Source organism: Garra rufa, chromosome 11 (genome assembly GCF_049309525.1).
Source record: "Garra rufa chromosome 11, GarRuf1.0, whole genome shotgun sequence".
In the NCBI taxonomy this organism is placed as follows: Eukaryota; Metazoa; Chordata; class Actinopteri; order Cypriniformes; family Cyprinidae; genus Garra; species Garra rufa.
In genome coordinates this window covers 31,170,815-31,193,202 of record NC_133371.1, presented here as the reverse complement: position 1 = coordinate 31,193,202, position 22,388 = coordinate 31,170,815, and the positions used below count along the sequence as shown (strand labels likewise).

The window sequence follows — 22,388 nt, the reverse complement described above, 5'->3', positions numbered from 1 at the left end:
GACAATACTCAAAATTGTGGAATATAAACTCACAGATGTGAGTTATAATGTCAGAATTGCGGGATATAAACTCGAAATTCTGACTTTTTTTCTCAGAATTGTGACAGATCAACTTGCAATTGTGAGTTATGTCAGAATTATGGGGTATAAACTCTCAAAATGGAAAATTTTCATCAAAATTTACTTTTTTCTCAGAATTGTGTGATATAAACTCACAACTGTAAGTTATAAAGTTGAAAATTGCAGGATATAAACTCAAAATTCTGACTTTTTTCTCAGAATTGTGTGATATAAAGACTCACAATTGTAAGTTTTGAAGTCAATTGCGGGATATAAACTCACAATTCTGATTTGTTTCCTCGGAATTGTGATATAAACTCGCAATTGTGAGTTATAAAGTCAGGATATAATTTTGCAATTTTGACTTTTTCTCAAAATTCCAAGTTTACATCTCCCAATTCAGAATTGTGATATAAACTCGTAATTGCAAGTTATAAAGTCAAAATTGCGAAATATATAAACTCCCAATTCTGACTTTTTTTCTCAGGATTTTGGGATATAAACTTGCAATTGTGAGATATAATGTCAGAATTATCAGACATAAACTCAATTGTGGGATATAAACTTGCAATTCTGACATCTGACAATTCTCAAAATTGTGGAATATAAACTCACAGATGTTAGAATGGCAGAATTGCGGGATATAAACTCGCAATTCTGCCTTTTTTTCAAAATTGAGTTTTTTCTCAGAATTGTATGATATAAACTCGTATTGTGGAAGTTATAAAGTTTCACAATATAACTTTTTTCTACTTTTTTCTCAGAATTACGGGATATAAACTTGCAATTGTAAAGTTTATATCCTGCAATTTTGACTTTATAACTCACAATTTGCAAGTGAGATATGAACTCTTATTTGCGAGTTATAATGTCTAATTCTGAGGGGGTAAAAAAAGACTGATATTTTCTCAAAATTCTGAGTTTATATCTCATAATAACCTCTTAATAACTTGCAATTGCGTTATATAAAGTCAGAATTGCCTTTTTCTTGTTAGAGGCAGAAACCGGCTTCTATAAGTAAAAAATATTGACAAGGCAAGTAAAAATTTGAATTGCTGTTCTGATCAGAGCAACAGTAAAAATCTGTCATTAGAGCTCTGTTGTAAGCTATACATCCTCTGTGGCTCTTCACACTGGCTGAAATCACTCTAGATGAGGCCTCCTACATGCAACACAAGGTTTAAGTTGTGAAGTATTTTTCTCCACTCTGGCATCTTCTGCGTCCTTCACCATTATCACGTCTCCACCACAGCGTGTCCACGCCACCCACTTACACCCACACAGCAGCCTCGTAACCATGGTTATATCTGGCCTTGCTGTCAAAAATGAAAACACTTCGCCTCATTCTGCATATAGATGAGACAAAGACATCCCAAAGTACTTGTGCTGTTTTCATCCACCTGAGTCGTGCCGTCTGTCCTGGAGCTTACATGTTGCGATATTTTGCAAACTGATCAGCAAGCTTTGATGTAAATTTATGTGTGAGTGTCACTTGTGAACTGAAACACTGTTGAAGAGCAGGACAACATGTTTTACATCTGAATTGACTCAGTGCTTAAAAGCCCTTGAGGCTTATGGTGTCCAATCATGGTCCTGAAACATCCATTTAGAGATACATCATGAGATACACCCACTTCACAGATGTTGGCACCAAAGCTTTTGGGAACACAAGCTGCAGGAAACCTAAGATTGAGTCTAAAGAATTCCTGATTAGTAAAGACATTTAATTGGTTCATTTGAACACACAAGAAGATTCATTAATGATTCTTGAAGATGATTCCACCTGGTAAATGCAGTTATGCAACATTGAAGAACGGAGATGCAGAGAGGATGGAGAGCGGAGGGTCATGGAAGTTTGCTCTTCCAGCAGAAAGCTAAGGAAATAGATCACCATGACAACAGGGCCAAGGGAAAGGCTTGAATGCTTAGAGGAACTCCCTGTTTCCTCAGACTGAGCTTTAGGAAGAAGATGTTAGAAAGCCTTTCCACCACTTATGTACACATTCTACAGTAACCTATTCAATATTCCTGCATGTTTTCTAGCTTGAGGATGGGAATATGTTGCAGCATGCAAGAGCTTTGGCTTATGACTGATCACGAGGGGAATTTTTGCTGTAGGCATATTAATGTATAATGTAAAGCAAGCTTGATACTGTAGCGGTGTTATTTTAGTATTATTTATATATTATTATAGTATTTATACATATTTTAGTAATTTAATAATTATTTGTACTTTTGGCATATCATTTTTGTGTTACTCATTTTAGTACTTTAACCTCAGTTTATTATATTTTAGCTGAGACAAACATTTATATTATTTTAATTTTTTTGTTATTCATGTAGTATTTTTATTTTACTTACTTTCAGCTTTTTATGGAAGCCCGTTTCTGCCACTGTATAAAAAATAAAAAACCTTATTGCGTTATTTTATCTTACAATTCTGACTTTTTTTTTCTCAGATTTGCGTGATATAAACTTGCAAATGCGAGTTATAAAGTCAAAATTGCATTATATAAACTTGAAATTGCAAGTTCTAAAGTCAGAATTGCAAGATAAAAGCTCCCAGTTCTGACTTTTTTCAGAATTGCATGATATAAACTTCCAATTGTGAGTTATAAAGTCAAAATTGTGTGGTATAAACTCAAAATTCTGCCTTTTTTCTCAGATTTGCGTGAAATAGACAGAATTGCAAGATAAAAGCTCCCAATTTTGACTTTTCTTAGAATTGCATGATATAAACTCAAAATTCTGCCTTTTTTCTCAATTTTGCGTGATATAAACTCATAATTGTGAGAAATAAAGTCAGAATTGCAAGATAAAAGCTCCCAATTCTGACTTTTCTCAGAATTGCATGATATAAACTCATAATTGTGAGAAATAAAGTCAGAATTGCAAGATAAAAGCTCCCAGTTCTGACTTTTCTCAGAATTGCGTGATATACACTTGCAGTTGCGGGTTATAAAGTCAGAATTGTGAGTTTATATTTTTATATTTTTCTTGGAATTGCATGATATAAACTCACAATTGCGACAAAGTCAGAATTGCGTGATAAAAACTTGCAATTTCCAGTTATAAAGTCAGAATTGCATGATATAAACTCAAAATTCTGACTTTTTTTCTCCAATTTGCATGATATAAACTCACAATTGCAACAAATAAAGTCAGAATTGTGTGATAAAAACTTGCAATTTCGAGTTATAAAGTCAGAATTGAAAGATATAAACTTGCAAAATGACTAAGGTATCGGTGACATTATGCATTTTTGTCCTATTCATATATTTTAAAGATTCATTAAATATGTAATGCATACTTAAATGGTTTAAATACACATTCTGTGAAATGCATGTTTTTATTTAAGTTTTAAGTTCGATTTTGATATTTTTGGGGGGAATGAAGTAAAAAAATGCCAGAGTATTACAACTGTCCTGATATTGTAATGAAAAACATTCTTGAAAAGAAAACATTATTAAATAATTTGCCATAATTATCCCTTAGGAAAAATACTATAATTGAACAAAATTGCTTTACTGATTATTAAAGCAATAGTTTATCCAAAAATGAAAATTCTGCCATTAATTACTCACTCTCATGCCGTTCCAAACCCGTAAGACCAAGCACTCGGATTTCATCAAAAATATTTTAATTTGTGTTCCGAAGATGAACGAAAGCCTTACAGGTTTGGAACAACATGAGGGTGAGTAATTAATGACAGAATTTTCATTTTTGGATCAACTATCCTTTTAATATTTGAAACATTATCTTCAACCACAGAAAAGAGCCTTGTAGACCCTCATGGCTGCTTTGAGGTGTAGATTGTACCATATAGTTTCATCACTTCATAAATTATTTTCTGTCTGTGTTCGTGTTAGAACAAATCTGGAAGCTCTGCAGAAGAAACTAGAGGAACTGGAGCTGGATGAGCAGCAGAAGAAACGCCTAGAGGCTTTCCTCACCCAGAAGCAGAAGGTCGGAGAGTTAAAAGACGATGACTTTGAGAAGATCTGTGAGTTGGGTGCAGGCAATGGAGGTGTGGTCTTCAAGGTCTTACACAGACCCTCAGGCTTCATCATGGCCAGGAAGGTAAGTTATGATAAAGCAAATCGCTAGAACCAGGTATGGTGTCCATTTCAGTTTCAAGCTTCCAAGAAAGGTCACTGAAGTCCATTGATTGTCATTACCAGCCATGAATCGATCAGATGCAGTTTTAGAGCTGCTTTCCTCAGAGTCAGTGCAGCCTCTCCAATGTCTCTTGAAGGCATAGGCTATTCATGTCATCATGTCTTTTTATAGATTGGAAGAAGTTAGACATTACAGCAATAAGGCATGACATTCCGTTCTTAGCATGCAGAACGGATCCTATTATATTTATTGCACATATAATGCATGTAGTGAAGTTAATTGCACTTGCTTTAGAGTCAAATGAAACTGTTCCTAACAAACATGTCCAAGATAAAAATACTTTTTAAGGCAAATACTACTAGTCCGCTACATACATTTTTGTGGATTTTGTATGTTTGCCCACTGACAAAAAAATGATCAGTCTATTATTAAATGGTAGGTTTATTTTGAACAGTGAGAGACAGAATAAGAACAAAAAAATCCAGAAAAATGCATTTCAAAAAAGTTATAAATTGATTAGCATTTTAATGAGTGAAATTTGAAGTGAAATAATGAGTATTTGACCCCTTCGCAAAACATGACTTAGCACAACCCTTGTTGGCAATCACAGAGGTCAGACATTTCTTGTATTGGCCACCAGGTTTGCACACATCTCAGGAGGGATTTTGTCCCACTCCTCTTTGCAGATCCTCTACAAGTCATTAAGGTTTCGAGGCTGACGTTTGGCAACTCAAACTTTCAGCTCCCTACACAAATTTTCTATGGGATTAGGGTCTGGAGACTGGCTAGGCCACTCCAGAACCTTATTGTACTTCTTCCTAAGCCACTCCTTTGTTGCCTTGGCATATGTTTTGGGTCATTGTACCATCCACGACCCATTTTCAATGCCCTGGCTGAGGGAAGGAGGTTCTAACCCAAAATTTGATGGTACATCATCCCTTTGATGCGGTGCATAATAACGTCCCCAAAGAATAATGTTTCCACCTCCATGTTTGATGGTGGGGATGGTGTTCTTTGGGTCATAGGCAGCATTCCTCCTCCTTCAAACATGCCGAGTTGAGTTGATGCCAAAGAGCTTGATTTTGGTCTCATCTGACCACAACACTTTAACCCAGTTCTCCTCTGAATCATTCAGATGTTCATTGGCAAACCTCAGATGGGTCTGTACATGTGCTTTCTTGAGCAGGGGGACCTTGCGAGCACTGCAGGATTTCAGTCCTTCAAGGCGTAGTGTGTTACCAATTGTTTTCTTGGTGACTATGGTCCCAGCTACCTTTAGATCATTGACAAGATCCTCCCATGTAGTTCTGGACTGATTCCTTGCCATTCTCATGATCATTGAAACTCCACAAGGTGAGATCTTGCATGGAGCCACAGACCGAGAGAGATTGACAGTTATTTTGTGTTTCTGTTGTCACCTTCTCACCAAGCTGCTTGGCTAAGGTCTTGTAGCCCATTCCATCCTTGAGTAGGTCTACAATCTTGTCCCTAACATCCTTGGTCTTGGCCATGGGGGAGAGTTTGGAATCTGATTCATTGATTGCTTCTGTTGACAGGTGTCTTTTATACAAGTAACAAGCTGAGATTAGGAGCACTCCCTTTACATATGAGACCGCCCAAGGAAGAAAATAAGCTGAAGTGCAGTCAGCACACAAACTCCAAACAGCTAATTTACAGCATACATGAAACACAGAATTGACAGTATGCATGCAGAGAAGCAACTCCTTATCAGCTAACTATAAAATGCAGACACCCTGGCAATTACAGAGAGAAGCTCTGCCTGGTACTGAGAGAAATTAATGAGGCTTCAGCATTATGCTTTGCACTGCACTTAACAAAAGAAATCGCAACATGGTAAACATCAGTATAATTGTACAACATTATTATAAAGAAAACATGTAAATGTTTCCTCAATTTCAGGGCTTGATTTGTATTAAAAGTAAGAGATTTCCATGTTTTTTTTTTCTTCTTGTGATATACTCCTTTTTATATTATTTTCATGCAGTTGATCCACCTAGAGATCAAGCCAGCAATAAGAAATCAGATCATCAGAGAGCTGCAGGTTCTGCATGAGTGTAACTCGCCCTACATAGTGGGCTTCTACGGAGCTTTCTACAGTGATGGAGAGATCAGCATCTGCATGGAGAACATGGTACTGCAACACCCTTTTTACTTCATGAAAAACAGTTCTGTTCACAGTGTCCCAATTTGGTGCATGCCTCTTTAAATAATAATGAGCTACTGCCCACCACGCCCCTCTCTTCTGTTTATTGTGTATTTGGTGTCGCATTACCATCAAAGACTAAACCAATTCACTGCGTCTTCAGTGGCTCTGACGTCAGGAGAAAATTAAGACTCTTATGTTCACTTTTACATCCAACTACAAAACACCTGCGTTGCTTATGAGACACTGTTGTCGCTAAAGCGGCTCGAGTGCAGAGAAAATGGTGGACAGCATACAACTGGCTAAAGCCATAAAATATATTAACACGAGACAGTCCGTCAGCAAACGTGGGCGGGGCCTGAGCAATATGACATCATAATGCTCAGTAAATCAAAACGGCTTGATAATTGGGACTATTTAGGTTTTTAGTAATTAAAAAAAAATGAATGGATTTTTATCACTGTAAGGTGATACTAAGACACATTTATATGCAAGCATCATGTAAAAGTGAATTTTGCATTCGATGTCCCCTTTAATTTTACCATTTCAGTATCCTTTCAGTATCCTTAAAACACTACATTTAATAGTATAGGTGTTATGTAAGTGTACTTACTGAATATTTTCCATCCAAAATCTTTTACTGTAGGATGGTGGCTCGCTGGACCAGTGCCTGAAGAAAGCTGGCAAGATTCCAGAACAAATACTGGGCAAAGTTAGCATTGCGGTTGGTATCTCTGCAACTTTCTTAACAATATCATCAGTGGTCTTTTATAGACTGTTTCCAGAAGGCAAGGCTGAGGCATAGTGCTTAATGTTTCTGGACCTGTTTTCTTTCCGTTCATGCAGGTGATAAAAGGCCTGTCCTACCTGCGGGAGAAACACAAGATTATGCACAGAGGTGACTGGTGTCATGTTATCTCAAACTAATGTCTGTTCATTTACTTTTTCTGTTGAAACTGTATTTACTGAAGGCAAGACCTTGTCCTTGTCTTGCAGATGTAAAGCCATCTAACATACTGGTGAACTCACGTGGTGAGATCAAGTTGTGTGACTTTGGTGTGAGTGGACAGCTCATTGACTCCATGGCCAATTCGTTCGTGGGCACCAGGTCCTACATGAGTGTAAGTTTATATTCCCAATAGAAATACTAATTCTAGCAAATTGTCTTACTAAAATCTTACAAAAGGACTATATTAAAATATACTATAAAATTTACCCATAATGACTCATATTAAAGGATTAGTTCACTTCCAGAATAAAAATGTGATGTGATCCAAGAACTTCATGTCTTTCTTTCTTCAGTTGAAAAGAAACTGAGGTTTTTGAGGAAAACATTCTAGGATTTTTCTCCATATGGTGGACTTAAATGGTGGCCAATAGGTTGAAGGTCCAAATTACAGTTTCAATGCAGCTTCAAAAGGCTCTACACGCTCCCAGCTGAGGAATAAGGGTCTTATCTAGTGAAACTGTTCATTTTATAAAAAAAAAAGAAAAAATACAAATTTATATACTTTTTAACCACAAATGCTTGTCTTGCGCTAACTTGACTTTGTGCATTACGTAATCAAGCTGGAAAGGTAACGCATGACATAGGCAGAAGTACCGAACAAGTGTTACAAAGTGAACGTGCAAAGAAAGTCAAACGGTCTTTACAAAAAAAAGGTAAAACGATGTCTGACAATTTTAAAGTTGCTGGAGAAAATGCAATTTTCGCCCTACCCTACCTTTTTTAACCAAAGTATACAGGCGAAAAACTAACCTCGCATGACCTTTCCAATGTAAAAAAAAAAAACGTGTAGAGCCCTTTGAAGCTGCATTGAATCTGCAGTTTGGACCTTCAACCTGTTGGCTCCCATTGAAGTCCACTAAATGGAGAAATGTTTTCCTAAAAAACCTTAATTTCTTTTCAACTGCATAAAGAAAGATATGAACATCTTGGATGACATGGGAGTGAGTAAATTATCAGGAAATGCCTGATGAGGTTGGAGAACATATGACAAGAGATCAGAGACCATCCCATCATACAGAATCACTCCAGATCTTTCAAATGCAGAGGTGCCTCTTCTTTTCATTTCACCCCACTCATTTTCTATAGGGTTCAAGTCAGGGAACTGACAGAACCTTCATTTTGACCTATTTTTGTGCTGAATTTGGTTTGTCTTTGGATCATTGTCCTCATGAAAGATCCAACCATGGCCCATTATAAGATTTCCTAGCAGAGGTTTTGATTTTTTATCTGTTGGTGTCTGATAGAATCCACAATGTCATGTATCTGAACATACGTTGGCCGAGAGAGCTCAACGCACTGAAACAGAAAGAAAACACATGCAAACAGAAAAAAACGACAACAAATAAAAAAAACCCCATCTTCATCAGTTTGACAACACAGGCGCTGCAAATCCTCGCAAAGCAAACACAAATACGGAAACGCTGCAAACACAAAAAAAGCGCTGCAAATAACACGGAGCACAACGGAAATGTTTCAGGGGGACCTCAAAAAGTGACGAACCCATCTGGGACCTGATTATTTGTTCAGTGGCTGTTGGTCAGAGCAGAGGTGTTGTCGGTGAACTAATAGGTGATAGTTTATCTAGTGATGTGACGTTTGACACCGAAGCTTCGAAGCTTGTATCAAAAAAAAGAAACATCTCACAGTGAAGCACTGTACCGGAGCTTGATTCGTTTTGCCATAACCACGTGACCTGTGACGTCCGAAGCTTCGTTTTTGCACACAACCACGTGACTGCTTCATATTCTGATCAAGCGGCAACCTCCCGCTCTCTCTATTGCAACCAACACGGAAGTGACTTAAACTGCAATTCATCGACTGGCTGCAAAAGGGAGTCAGTCCCATTGACTCCCCATGTTAAAATGCCCAACTTTACAGCAGAAAAAAGTTTCACGAGTTCCCTCTTACTGATAATAAACTGAGCGAAAGGTTGTGCGTGTTTGGCGTGCTGTCCGGGAGAGGGCGGGGGAGAGCCCCGGGCTCGGGAATTACCACCGAGCTCGAGGCTCTCCCCCGCCCAGGGGGAGGGGTCCGAGCTCAGCACTGGCCCGAACCCTATAAGCGCTCCCCCTATAGGCTGAAGGTGAGGAGACGGGGTGGAGGATGGGTTTGACGAGACAAGAGATGAGGAAGGTAGGATTGTTGTGTTATTTATAGGGATTTTCCCTGTGTTGATTAGATAGGGAGACTGATTACTAATGATGTATTGGCCGTGTTAATTATCTGCACGAGCTCCTCCCGAAACTCGTTAATAAAACATCACATGTTTACAGCCTGGTTCAAACAATGGTTTTGGTCTATATAGCTAGTTTTGCCCTTCATGTCAACTGTGAGGGGGGTGAATTTTTTTATAACTCATCCGTTTAAGTTATATTAAGCCTTAAATTTCAGCATAATTAAGGGCGTGGTCACTTGAGTGACCGGGGGATTGCCGCTGCTGTCACCACTGTCGCGCTAGGTGGGCGTGGTTTCAGCAACCAGCTCCACCCACGTCCCGCCCTTTTGCCCGTTTTTGATTATCCGGGAGTGACGTGCGGTGACGCGATTCCAAGATGGCGACGGCCGAATCCCGCCCACTATAGGCTTCAAAAGAGCGCTTCAGAATCCTACGGGTGACGTCACGGATACTACGTCCATATTTTTTACAGTCTATTATTCTGATTCAAATAACACAAACCCCTTGCGCAGGTTTCAAGTGTCATTCACTTTTTGTTAAGAATAAATAAATAAATATGTACATGTGTAGTTTTGTGCATGTTAATTTTGTAGTTATCCTTGCTTCACAAGCACTTCTAATTAATAATATTAGTCAACAATATTCTAAATTTACTTTGAACATATATGCCTACATGAACCATGCTTATACTTGTATAATTTATGAAAAAAGTTTATTTACAGATTAATTCAAGTAAAATTACTTTTTTTTTCTGACGGCTTCATAGCACAAATTGATGTATTTGATGAAACTGTTTAAAATCGCTTTGAGATCTGGGACGCGAAAGCAACTTTTGACCACAAGATGTCGTTAGAGTGCAACGTGTTGAAAAGCTTCGAGTAATAAACCTTTTTACGATACAGTTGAGGGGAAAGCCTCGGTGCTTCGAAAAGCTTCATTTTCCCATCACGAAGTTCATCTTTATCACCTATTAGTTCACCGACAACACCTCTGCTCTGACCAACAGCCACTGAACAAATAAACAGGTCCCAGATGGGTTCGTCACTTTTTGAGGTCCCCCTGAAACTTTTCCGTTGTGCTCCGTGCTATTTGCAGTGCTTTTTTTTGTGTTCGCAGCGCTTTTTTTGTGTTTGCAGCGTTTCCGTATTTGTGTTTGCGTTGCGAGGATTTGCAGCGCCTGTGGTGTTAAACTGATGATGTTTTTTAATTTGTTGTCTTTTTTCTGTTTGCATGTGTTTTCTTAAGTTGCAGCGTGTTGAGCTCTCTCGGCCACCGTATGAACACGATGTTCAGGACCGCCGGGCAGAAATATATGCTCACAACATTTCAAAGGTCCAGCAGCATATTTAATGGTGGGCATGGGTTAGTTTTTTTTTTTTTATACCTGTGAATTCCTTTAAACCCATCTCATGTGTGTCAAAAAGCTCTGTTTTTATTATTTAATCTGTTTGCACTTGAAGTTTAAAGTTCCAGTAGTGTCTAGCAACTTAATATGCTGGAGGTTTTGGAGATTTTTTCTTGAAACCCTCCGAAGCAACTGTGGTGAAGGTGAAGTAGGCTGTTTGATGAATTTTTTTAGGCTTTCTGACCACAAGACTTAACTAACTTCTGCAGATTTCCAGCTTGTAATCCTTGGAAAGTCTTTGTTCATTTAAACACTCCACCTCGCCATACAAACATCCTCTTTCAGGCAGATTCGTAACATCTCCAATTGATTGCCCTAATAGTGAAAATGGGAGTTTTCAATTGTTTAGCTATTTGCCTACAGCCACTTTCTATTTTATGAAGCTCAACAATCTTATTCTGCAAATCAGAACTATATTGTTTGGTTTTACTCATTCTGATAAAGGGAATTTGGCTTTTGTGTTAGCGCATATTTATACTACCGTGAAACAGGAAGTCGTGGCTGGACAATTTCATGTTCCTAGTCACCCTGGTGAGTTTAAAATAAAATGTAAATATGAAAGGGAAATATTTCATTCATAAAAATGTCTAAGGTTGCTAATAATTGTGGTCAGGGTGTATTGGAGAAAAACATTTATTTCATAATGTGATTCTAAACTCATCAGCCACAACATTGAAACCACTTAAAGGTGAAGAGAATTGATTATATTGTTATAATGGGTCAGATATACAGTATTAGGCAGTAAGTGAACAGACAGTTCTTGAATTTCATGTGTTGAAAGGACCAAGGGCCAAATAGTAATGGCTAGACAACTGGGTCAGAGCATTTCCAAAATGCCAAGTCTTGTGGGGTGTTTCTGGTATGCAGTGATTAAAACTTACCAAAAGTGGTGCAAGAAAAGACAACCACTGGTGTCAGGGTCATGGGCGACAGACTGCAAAAAATGTTCATGAATGGTTTGAGGTACATGATAAAGAATTCAAAATGTTGTCTACACAACACAATATCTGTTGGATGTGCTGGACCAACAAATCCAATCCATGGAAGGTCCTACCTTGCAACTTGCAGAACGTAAAGGATCTTCTGCCAGTGTCTTGGTTCCAAAGATAGGCTACCACATGACATATTCAGAGGTTTCGGGAAGTCCACACCTCAGCCTACACATTATTAGTCAGTAGGGCTGGGTTTTGACACAAATTTCACAATTTGATTTGGTTCTGATTCACAAGTTTGCGATTTCCAATTTGATTTGTTTCGATTCAATTTTGGTTATTTTGGATGTAGCCCATGCCAAATTTTCTCAAGGAAAAAAAATAATGCTGTAAAATAAACATTAGTCAGTTGGTACTACATTACTATAATACTGAATGTTAAAATTAGCTTATTTCTATACAAACACTTAAATTACACTTTTAGTGAAGTTTTTATAATAAGAAATTACAATTACATTATTATATTTCTACTCCAATTCGTTTTTGAAATGTAAACATTTAAATTTATTCCAACATAAATAAAGAACAGTAAACATTCTAATGTTATATGGTGCATATATTTAGCCAATATCTTCTGTAGAGTTTATTTTTCTAGCAGATGAAAGAGTTTATGCTCACCGAATGTGGGTTCTGAGGTAAATGTGATGTTAAGTGACATTGTTTACAAGCTGTCATATTGACGTCTTTGTGTGGTTGAAACACTGAGGAAACAGGATACGGATTTCGGTAAGTTGTACTCTATCTTTAACATACCTTCTGTTGTTATCCATGCTCGTTTTGTGTTGAAAAGGAAATAGTATTAACGCGGAGGTCGGAGGATTTAAGTTTACATTCTGCCGCTTCTCTTGAACTGAGGCGCTACAGCGGTCTGCACTCCACATTAAACGGCGCCAAAACGGCATTTGTTGTTTGAATACTGTATTAAAATAGGCAGATTTTAAATTTGAGACTTTCATATCAAAAGTAACAACGCACAAAGCTTACTGTGGTTTATTGGTGGGATGTGTGCTACAATATTCCTTTCATTAACCGAAAACAGACTAGACTAGTCGATTCTTGTGATTTAAGAGTCAATATTGTTTCATCAAAATGAGAATGGATAAATATCGAGAAATAAACATTTTTACCCAGCCCTATTAGGCAGGTGGTTGTAATGTTTTGGTTGATAGGTGTATATCCTCCTGAGACCCAAAGAAAAAAAGTGTCTCTTTTTTGTTGTTTTTTTGTGATTTCCTACATCCTTTGGGTTAAAAAAAAAATCTACAATTTAGAGTTTTTACGTTTTGTTTTTATTTTTAATTTTACAGCATGTCCACTGTAGTGGACCACAGGACGATTTTAGTTCGAAACGACAGCCAAACTCAGACAACAAAACTGTACAGAATATGGCTGTAAAGGGATATTAATCCAACATTTATGTAACAAAAACAAAACAACTGAAATCAAGCATTTTCCATAACTTGCAATGAGTCTGTTACGGCGCTGTGCAGGAATTTTGGCCCACTCATCTTGGCAGAATTGTTGTAATTCAGCCACATTGGAGGGTTTTCGAGCATGGACCGCCTTTTTAAGGTCATGCTTTGGGCATCTCAATAGGATTCAGGTCAGGACTTTGACTAGGCCACTCCAAAGTCTTCATTTTGTTTTTCTTCAACCATTCAGAAGTGAATTTGCTGGTGTGCATTGTCCTGCTGCAGAACCACAGAGTGCGGCATCTTTCCTGTTCTTCCTTTTCTGTCTCTGTGTCTGTCTCAGTCTGCTCATCTGAGTCTCCTGCAATTTCTTCCTCTTCTTCAACATCTTCTTGTATGTTACATTCAAATTTATCCTCATCTGACAGCTCTAAGTCAAAGTCTCCCTCAACTATCTTATAAAAATCCTCTCTGCTTCAGTTCTGCCTCCTACAACATGCAGTCATTAATTACATTAAGATGGTCCTGATGTCCACTATAGTTGACATTTAAAAAAGGATGATATTTTGAATCATAAACAATTTAACAGCTTTGAAAGCTAAATGTATTGTTACTGACACTTTAATAAACAAATATATATGTGATAATAATAGTAAAAAACATGTAAAAAAGCAAAATTTTACATATCTCTCTCCTTCCCATAAAATGTGCTCATTTGTATGCCGGCCATTTTGGATTCAGTGTAAGAAGTGGTTCCTAGCATGCCAGCCAATCAAATGACATATCACTAGAAAGCCCAGGATGTCCTCTGCACAGTACAACAGGACTTGACAGAGTAGCTCAAAAAATTCAAAGAAAATGCATGAAAACACAAGGTCCACTACAGAGGACATAAATATACTTAAAAAAAATAATAATAATAAGTCAGTTTAAATCTTCAGCCAGGATGAATCCTTGAATGTTTGATTTGGAGTATCTCAGGGCTGCAACATGTTTGTTCAGGCTTCTGTTTTTCATCACATTGCTTCCTGTATGATAATGTTCATTTCCTCTCTCAATGATTCCCTCCTTTTATCTTCGTGTCCATCTGTAGCCTGAACGCCTTCAAGGGACTCACTACTCTGTCCAGTCTGACATATGGAGCATGGGTCTCTCTCTGGTGGAGATGGCCATCGGACGCTTCCCTATCCCACCGCCCGATGCCAGAGAGCTGGAGCAAATCTTTGGTCAGCCCCTTGAGGGGGACCCCTCAGTCAGCGACACCTCCCCTAAACCCAGGCCTCCTGGTCGACCCGGCAGCTGTGAGTGTCTGTTTGTTATCCTGTAGGCAAGAACGTGGGAATGCATGTGGAGGTGTTTCTGAAATTATAATAATAAAGTGATTTTTTTTAATCTGTTTGTCTTTTCAGCATACGGTCCTGACAGCAGACCTCCCATGGCTATATTTGAGCTGCTTGACTATATTGTCAATGAGGTAAGCTTTCACTGGTGCTTAAAGGATCACTAAACTGTTTTATGGCAGTGAATTAATTAAAGTGAGGATTTATTGGCTGCTTCGCATAGCCTTAATGGAACTGTTTCTCTTTTTTTTAGCCACCTCCCAAGCTACCCAGCATCTTTGGTGCAGAATTTCAAGACTTTGTTAACAAATGGTAAGCAGAAACTGCACTGTAGCTCACTTATCAGAGCAAGGTGCATACAATGCCAAGGTCATGGGTTCGATTCCTAGGCAACTGGCATATTGATAAAAATGCAGAGTGCAGTGAAAGCTGGTTTGGGTAAAAACATCTTCTAAATGCACAAATTCTTCTTCAGTGGTGCTTGCTGCACCATCTAGTGGTTCAACTAAAACCAGTTTAAAATCTTAGAGCCTCTTAATGGACATTGTGATTGAAAATTATATTTCAGGGTTTTGAGTGAACACAAAGTGTCTTGAGGAAGCAATACTTTTGCAAAAAACAAACAAAAAAAAAAAACAGATTTTTTTTATTAGGTAATGTAAAAGTTTTGCAAATCCCAATTCCCAAAATCACATTTAATATATTTTCCATCACAATATCCTCATAGGGCCCCTCATACTACACAGATCAATTCTAATTTAATTTCCTTTTTGGTGCAGTTTAATAAAAAATCCAGCAGAAAGAGCGGACCTTAAGCAACTGATGGTAAGAACAGTCATTTTCTGTCAACCCTTACATAGTTCAAAAGTTTACATACACCTTGAATCTGCAAGATGTTAATTATTTGACCAAAATAAAAGGGACCATGTAAAATGCATGTTGTTTTTTATTTAGTACTGACCTGATTTTACATAAAAGATGATTACATATAGTCCACAAGAGAAAATAATAGTTGAATATTTAAAAATGACCCAGGTTTACATACACTTGATTCTTAATACTGTGTTGTGCATTTGAACCCTTTCCAACAATGACTGTATGATTTTGAGATCCATCTTTTTACACTGTGGACAACTAAGGGACAACTATTACAGAAGTTTCAAACGCTCACTGATGCATCAGAAGGAAACACGGTGCATTAAGAGCCGGGGGTGAAAACTTTTGAACAAAGTGAAGATGTGTACATTCTTCTTATTTTGCATAAATATCTTTTTTTTTCTATTTAGTACTGCCCTCCAGAGGCTACAGAAGATACTTACATGTTTCTCAGAAGACAAAATAAGTTAAATTTACCTCAAGCTTCTGTATTCCAAGAGTTTTCACCCCTGGCTCTTAGTGCATTGTTTTTTTTTCTTCTAAATCATCAGTGAGCTTTGAACCTTTTGTTGTCCTCAGTGTGAAAAGATGCATCTTAAAACCATACAGTCATTGTTGGAAAGTTGAAAAATTCTGAATGGGGTAATTTTTATAAATTCAACTATTATTTTCTCTTGTCTATTGTGTAAAATGTCTTATTCAGGTCAGTGCTAAAATAATTAACATTTTGCAGATTCTGCAAGGTGTATCATATGTAAACTTTTGACTTCAGCTGTATATATTTTTTCTACGTATGCACCTCATACATCTAACATGTAATAATCTTATTTCAGGTCCATCCCTTCATAAAGAACTCAGAGGCAGAGGAGGTTGACTTTGCTGGTTGGTTATGCAGCACCATTGGGCTAAACCAGCCAGCAACTCCAACTCACAGTGTGGGAATGTGAGCGGAGCCATCTTTTTCTACTCCAACCATTTAGTGTTTCTTCACCTACAACATCTCCAGCTCCCCTCTACCAGTCAGGCCAGAGGCCAACAGCAAACTACTGCCTCCAGAAGACACCCCTTCTTATTTTAGATGTTGTCTTGAGTATTAACAAGCATACTGCTGTAATTAACAATGCGTTATGCCTCTGATAGGACGCTTGAAATTTGTTTTGCCAAATATCGGTTGTTAAATGCTTTGATAGCATTTATAAGACCTATATGTGACCCTGGACCACAAAACCAGTCATAAGGATCAATTTTTTGAAATTGATCATCTGAAAGCTACATGAACATGCTTTCTATTAATGTATGGTTTGTATAATATTTGGTTGAGATACAACTATTTGAAAATCTGGAATCTGAAGGTGCAAAAAAAAAAAAAAAAAATCACCTTTAAAGTTGGCAAATGTCCAAGCTTTTAGCAATGCGTATTATTAATCAAATTACGTTTCGATACATTTAAAAAATATCTTTATGGAACTTTTACTTAATATTCTAATGATTTTTAGCATAAAAGAAAAATTGGCCCAATGTATCATTGGCTATTCCTACAAATAAACCTGTGCTACTTCTCACTGGTTTCGGGGTCTAGGATCACATATTGCAAAAACGTGTTTTTTTTTTCTTACTACAAAATCTAAGTTTAAATGTTGACTGCAAAGGCTGAAATTACATGCAAACTTAAATGTCAACTTGCTGTGATGTTATACTTTTCAAACTGTTTATTCTAAGGTTTATGACTGCACTATCTACCCCTGGTTACATCATTTCATTGTAACGTGTTCTGCTTTCAATGGTGAATTTGCAGCCTTTAACTCACAAAGTGAGAGAAAATCAGTCATAACTTATATGAACTTGTATATTATAATAAAAGATTTATTTAACAGATGACAACTGATGGAATGTGGCAGTGCTCAAGTTGTACGCAATGGATTAAAAAGGACAGATTTATCAATTTCAGCAGCCGTTTTATTTGGAAAATCATTTGGGAACTCCACAGTCTGTTTGAGAGCTTTATTCTTTAGCTGGAGCAGCTGCAGGCTTCTTTGCCTTGACTTTCTTTATAACCCTCTTCTTCTTGGGTTTCAGCATCTTGGCCTTGACCTGCACAAAGTTTTAGATTTAGAAATTGCTTGGCATATTATCAGACTACAGTGACACTTGTGGATCGTGAGGGTACTTACTTCAGGCTTTTGTGCCATGATAGCACGACGACGAACTGACTTGGCATAGGGGTTGAGCTTCAGCATCACTCTCAGGTTCTTCAGAGGGTTCTTCTTAAACACTCTGCGATGAACCCTGCGTCTAAGATTGCATAAAGAAACTTGTTACCCTACTTTTAATGTAGACTAAAAAAAAAAAAAAACAAGCCTTTGAGTTTCAAAGAAAGATGGCTCAGGACGTCCTTTACATCACTAGTCAGAAACACAGACCAAAGTAGGAAGCTCATCACTGCAATGATACGTTGACAGCACAGATGGTCAAAGTAACCAAAACTTACCTAGCAGGACGAAGTGCCTTCTGGACCTCCTCGCTCTTCATGATTCTGTGCAGATCTGTGACGTTCATTTTGTGCATGGGCAAGCTGGAACATGACAAGACAGTAAGTCCACAAGTTTATGCTCAATCTACAAATTTTAATATCTAGTCAACCATATTTTTCACTCAGAACTTCTGATAAGATCACGGTGTTCATAAACACGGACAAAGTAGAAGATCATCACTGTTGTTCAATGCACAATCAAACATCCAAGGTAAAGGATACTCACTTGTAGTCCACTTTGAGTGAGGAGGCTTTGCGCCAAGTTCCATAGAGGTCATCCAGTTTGCGGAATGCACCCTCTGTCCAAATGCAAAAGCGTCCAACGTGTCCACCAGGAGCAATCTTCAACAGATCCAATCTGCTCACAGACTGCAGTGTGATGCCTGAGAACACAAACCTTATTGGTTAATTATTTTGCAATCATCTAAATCAGGGCTGCCCAAATCTGTTCCTGGAGATCTACTTTTCTGCGGAGGTTTAGCACCAAACCTGATCAAACACAACTGAACTAACTAATTAGGATCTGAAGGAGCACTCAATTACAGACAGGTATTTGAGATTAGGGTTGGAACTGAACTCTACAGGAAGGTAGATCTCAACATCAATTGTGTGCTATCAGTTGAAGACCAGAACATCCACTGATACCTTAGGATTCATAAACGCAAGCCAAAAGTGGATGTCATCATGTTTAAAGAGTGTTCATATGAAGCAACCGCAAAATACAAGATCACTTCTCGTACCAGGGATGTTTCTGAAAGCCCGTGTCACACCGTTGTCTTCGTTGTAGATGATGCATGGTCCCTTACGCTGGATACGCCTTCGGTTCCTCATCTTACCCTTACCGGCACGCATACGCTGAGAAGCGTAAACCTAGAGAGCAGAAATAAGCACCAAAATTAGTTAATGCTGGTAAAGCTCTACATTTTCACCCAGAGTTTGACAGTAGCTCACCTTCTTGATGTCGTTCCACGCCTTAAGCTTCTTCAACAGAAGCACGGCCTCCTTAGTCTTCTTGTATCCCTCAACTTTATCGTCAACAACAAGTGGGACCTCAGGAATCTCCTCAATGCGGTGACCTGAAACATTAGCAGTTGTTTAGAAAGACAAGAAGAAAACAACAGCAGTTTAAGGTAATCTCAAATATTCTATATTTAACGATGTTTTCGAAAAGGAAAAAAACAACAGTTTGGTTTAGTGGGGTTTCTCTTGCACTGAATTGGAAGCAGAATGCCAATAGAAGGCAACCCACATGATATATATATGGTGCATTGAGGTAGTGTCATCATAGGGAGACCCCAACTTTGGACATATCAAGTTCACTCACCTTTGGCCATGACCAGGGCAGGCAAAGCAGAGGCAGCCAGTGCAGAGCAGATGGCATAACGCTTCTGGTTAACATTGATCCTGCGGTGCCAACGGCGCCAGGTCTTTGTGGGGGCAAACATGCGGCCACCACGACACATCTACAGTGGAGTCAAGGATCAACATTTCACATGGAAGGCCCGTTCACACAAATGTGAATATTCAGTCCGAAAATTTGATGCACGCAGCATTTTATTTTGAATCGATGGCTGGTAAAGGGTGTTGCTGTCTATGCAAGGTCAGAAAACTCTCGGATCTCAAAGATGAACGCAGGTCTTACGGGTTTGGAACAGCATGAGGGCAAGTAATTAATTTTCATTTTTTGGCGAACTACCACTTTAATACCCTAACATTTACAGCTTCAATGTGTTTCTCTCTTGACAGAAATCGGTTCTAACCTCTTTTCCTATGCACTGTGAAAAAATCGGGCCAAGAGGGTTTGCACTTGCGATACTTGATGTAAAGAACACCACAGATTGAACGGTTATTGTTCAATTCAATTTGATGTTCTGCTAATTTACGCTGTCTAAGGATGGAAAAAACATGAGAAAGCAGCTAAATCATAGAGAGAAGGACTTCAGTAGTAAAGGGCACAATATTTTGGCAGGCTAAAGATAATAGGTGGTAAAGAAACATACAAGCAGTATTAAGATATTAGCCTAATATCTCACCTACCTGACCAAAAATGTTAAATGTTGTCAAGATTTTTGCCCTGGAAATCCTGGTTAAGTTTGGCCGATCACAAATGCCTTTTGTTCCTCAGATAGTTTTTTTGCAATCTTATCCTTGAGTTATAACTTTTGGCAGTCTATAGTACTTCTAAATGTTTTTTCCAGTCCGACCGATTAGAACAGCCCAAAACATGACAATAACTGGTCATTTTCAGCAACAATAAGCAAAATATGAGAGTTTCTTTCAACTCAGTGGCATTGTTTACGTTCAGTGCCACCAATTTGGCCAGTTGATGTAAAATCTGATTTTATAACAGCTTTGAAAAACGTGTGTGTGTGTATTGTTAGAAACAGTTGCACAGTTGTTTGTGTATCAAAGTAACTGTGAAACCACTGTATTTCTGCATTTCCTGTCTTATTAGTCAAATCTCATGCAAAAATCGGATCAAATTTTCAGCTGAACACTTGTTTGTGTGAACAGGCCTTAATTTTCTACTATTTATCTGTGAACCAGCTCAGTCTTAGTATTCGTCAACCTACTACGCCAGCATGAGACAGAAGGCAACTGTCGCTGTGCATAGAGTAAGACGCAAATTACACCATCACAGCAAGGGTCACTTATAATCAAGTAAATATTGCAATAGTTCAGGATACGTTTCCGAAAGCACCCTGTCCGGAGCGGTGGGTACCACCACCACGCACACGGGGGATACGGGCCACGGCTCTTCCTGTGCCCCAGGACTCAGCGCTGGTCTGGTGACCTGAAACGACACACATTTTGGAGTTATATTTGATGTAATGCAGTGGTCAAAAATATTACAGGACAGAACTTCTCAGAACTTCCATCATAATCAGTATTCAGAAACACGGACCAGAAGTGGAATATCATCATTGATAGTAATGTTTCAACTCTGTGGATTTATAACAACACTCACCGGCCAGTTCGCTGACAGCGTAGGGCTGGCGCTTGTTCTTGCGCATGTTGGTATGCACGAAGTTCACAACATCAGGGCGGATGGGAGCCCTGAAAACTGCAGGCAGAACCACATTTTTGCCAGATCTCTCTCCTTTCTCGGAGAAGACCGAGATTAACGGTCGGGCACAAGCCTAAAAGAACCAAAACAGATATGAATAACTTCAAATATTTCCATTTACAAACTTATTCATCAGTTACAATATTGAATCTTGCTCAGTCTTTATTTTTCATCAACCTTCTGTGCCAGTATGAGACAGTAGGCATCTGTCACTGTACACAGAGTCGGACGCAAATTACACCATCATAGCAAGAGTACAAGATCAATTTGGGGGTTAAAAAAAAAAAAAAGAAAAAAGGTGCAAACCATTGTTTTTGAGTAGGTATATTAGTGAACTGCTGTAAAAGTGATAGTCAAGCATAAAATAAAAACTGTGTTATCATTTACTTATCCTAAAGTTACTATCTTGAAGATGAAAAACGACAGAGTTGTTTTTTCCAAGTAAACGACGAGAACTTAAATACTTCTTTATTACACACCTAAACTGAAGTGTCTGCGTTCAACCATAAGACTAGGCCACAACATGCAAGCTAACATTTCAAACTATGGTTCTTACATAATTTCAAGGCCGTTAAATTCTGTTCTGATGACACATTAGGATTACTAAATTCACATTATTAAACTTTAATTTCGAGGTAATAACCTCTAAACGGAGTCAGCTGCCAAATCATGACTACACGTGTATACACGCCGCACTCGATCAAAATGGCTCCCGAGAACCGCTGTAGTGCACGCATAGAAGCTAACGTGTAAGATTTCATTTAAAAACCAACTAATTGTGACTTATATGCACGTAAACTAATATAAGGAATAAGCTTTATTGAAAACGCACTTAAAGCGGTGAAAAAACATTCACTGTGCTCACCATTATTGTAAGTTTTCACGGCACGCCAGGAACCACGCTCCTAACTCGATGGCGGCCACGGAAGAAAAGGAAGAATGAAACACTCCACCGGCACTTGATATCCATCCGACATATGTCACTTCCGGCTAAGTCTGTACTTCATTTTAGTCAAAAGCTTATTTTTTTATAAACATGATCTGGATTTAATTATACAAATATTTTGAATAATTTATTATTTTTCTACAATGACTTACAATAAGATATACGAGATAAAGTAATAAACGTGGCAGTTTGTTTCGGCACTATTTAAGTAACGTTAACCCGTTAGTGGAAGCTGGCGGATGGGTCATATGGATCTACTTTCAGTAACTCATTCAAATATTTAGAAATGTTT

The 22,388-nt window shown here is 38.1% G+C and overlaps 2 protein-coding genes and 4 non-coding genes across 6 annotated transcripts in view; 1 reads left to right on the top strand and 5 right to left on the bottom strand.

Annotated features, from left to right (window-relative positions):
- The window catches only part of LOC141345237 (dual specificity mitogen-activated protein kinase kinase 1-like), a 31,428-nt gene extending 14,749 nt beyond the window's left edge, over positions 1-16,679 (top strand). The window contains exons 2-11 of the mRNA XM_073850124.1: positions 3,930-4,140; positions 6,185-6,331; positions 6,990-7,067; positions 7,190-7,241; positions 7,340-7,464; positions 14,431-14,638; positions 14,747-14,811; positions 14,931-14,989; positions 15,457-15,502; positions 16,387-16,679. Coding sequence (XP_073706225.1) covers positions 3,930-4,140; positions 6,185-6,331; positions 6,990-7,067; positions 7,190-7,241; positions 7,340-7,464; positions 14,431-14,638; positions 14,747-14,811; positions 14,931-14,989; positions 15,457-15,502; positions 16,387-16,500 — 1,105 coding nt within the window. The 3' untranslated portion in view covers positions 16,501-16,679. The remainder of the gene's footprint in view (positions 1-3,929; positions 4,141-6,184; positions 6,332-6,989; positions 7,068-7,189; positions 7,242-7,339; positions 7,465-14,430; positions 14,639-14,746; positions 14,812-14,930; positions 14,990-15,456; positions 15,503-16,386) is intronic.
- Positions 16,680-17,402: 723 nt separating this feature from the next.
- On the bottom strand, positions 17,403-22,103 carry LOC141345236 (large ribosomal subunit protein uL4-like). The gene is made up of 10 exons (XM_073850123.1): positions 22,016-22,103; positions 21,052-21,223; positions 20,771-20,877; positions 19,408-19,546; positions 19,035-19,159; positions 18,824-18,953; positions 18,310-18,466; positions 18,042-18,125; positions 17,725-17,845; positions 17,403-17,644 (listed from the first exon to the last, which is right to left on the bottom strand). Exons 1-10 carry the CDS (start codon positions 22,016-22,018, stop codon positions 17,555-17,557), a joined length of 1,128 nt encoding a protein of 375 aa, XP_073706224.1. The 5' UTR covers positions 22,019-22,103; the 3' UTR covers positions 17,403-17,554.
- On the bottom strand, positions 18,202-18,269 carry LOC141346243 (small nucleolar RNA SNORD18). The gene has a single exon (XR_012357175.1). It is a non-coding gene; the product is annotated as a small nucleolar RNA SNORD18 (small nucleolar RNA).
- LOC141346247 (small nucleolar RNA SNORD16) lies at positions 20,629-20,726 on the bottom strand. The gene has a single exon (XR_012357179.1). It is a non-coding gene; the product is annotated as a small nucleolar RNA SNORD16 (small nucleolar RNA).
- Positions 20,946-21,013, bottom strand: LOC141346241 (small nucleolar RNA SNORD18). Its single transcript, XR_012357173.1, has one exon. It is a non-coding gene; the product is annotated as a small nucleolar RNA SNORD18 (small nucleolar RNA).
- Positions 21,303-21,401, bottom strand: LOC141346245 (small nucleolar RNA SNORD16). The gene has a single exon (XR_012357177.1). It is a non-coding gene; the product is annotated as a small nucleolar RNA SNORD16 (small nucleolar RNA).
- Positions 22,104-22,388: the final 285 nt, after the last annotated feature.

Excerpts from the sequence above, each read along its gene's own strand:
- LOC141345236 (XM_073850123.1), bottom strand. Across the intron at positions 20,878-21,051 it reads CGCTGTCAGCGAACTGGCCG|GTCACCAGACCAGCGCTGAG; the intron begins GTGAGTGTTGTT and ends GTGTCGTTTCAG. Across the intron at positions 18,467-18,823 it reads GGCTTTCAGAAACATCCCTG|GCATCACACTGCAGTCTGTG; the intron begins GTACGAGAAGTG and ends TTGTGTTCTCAG.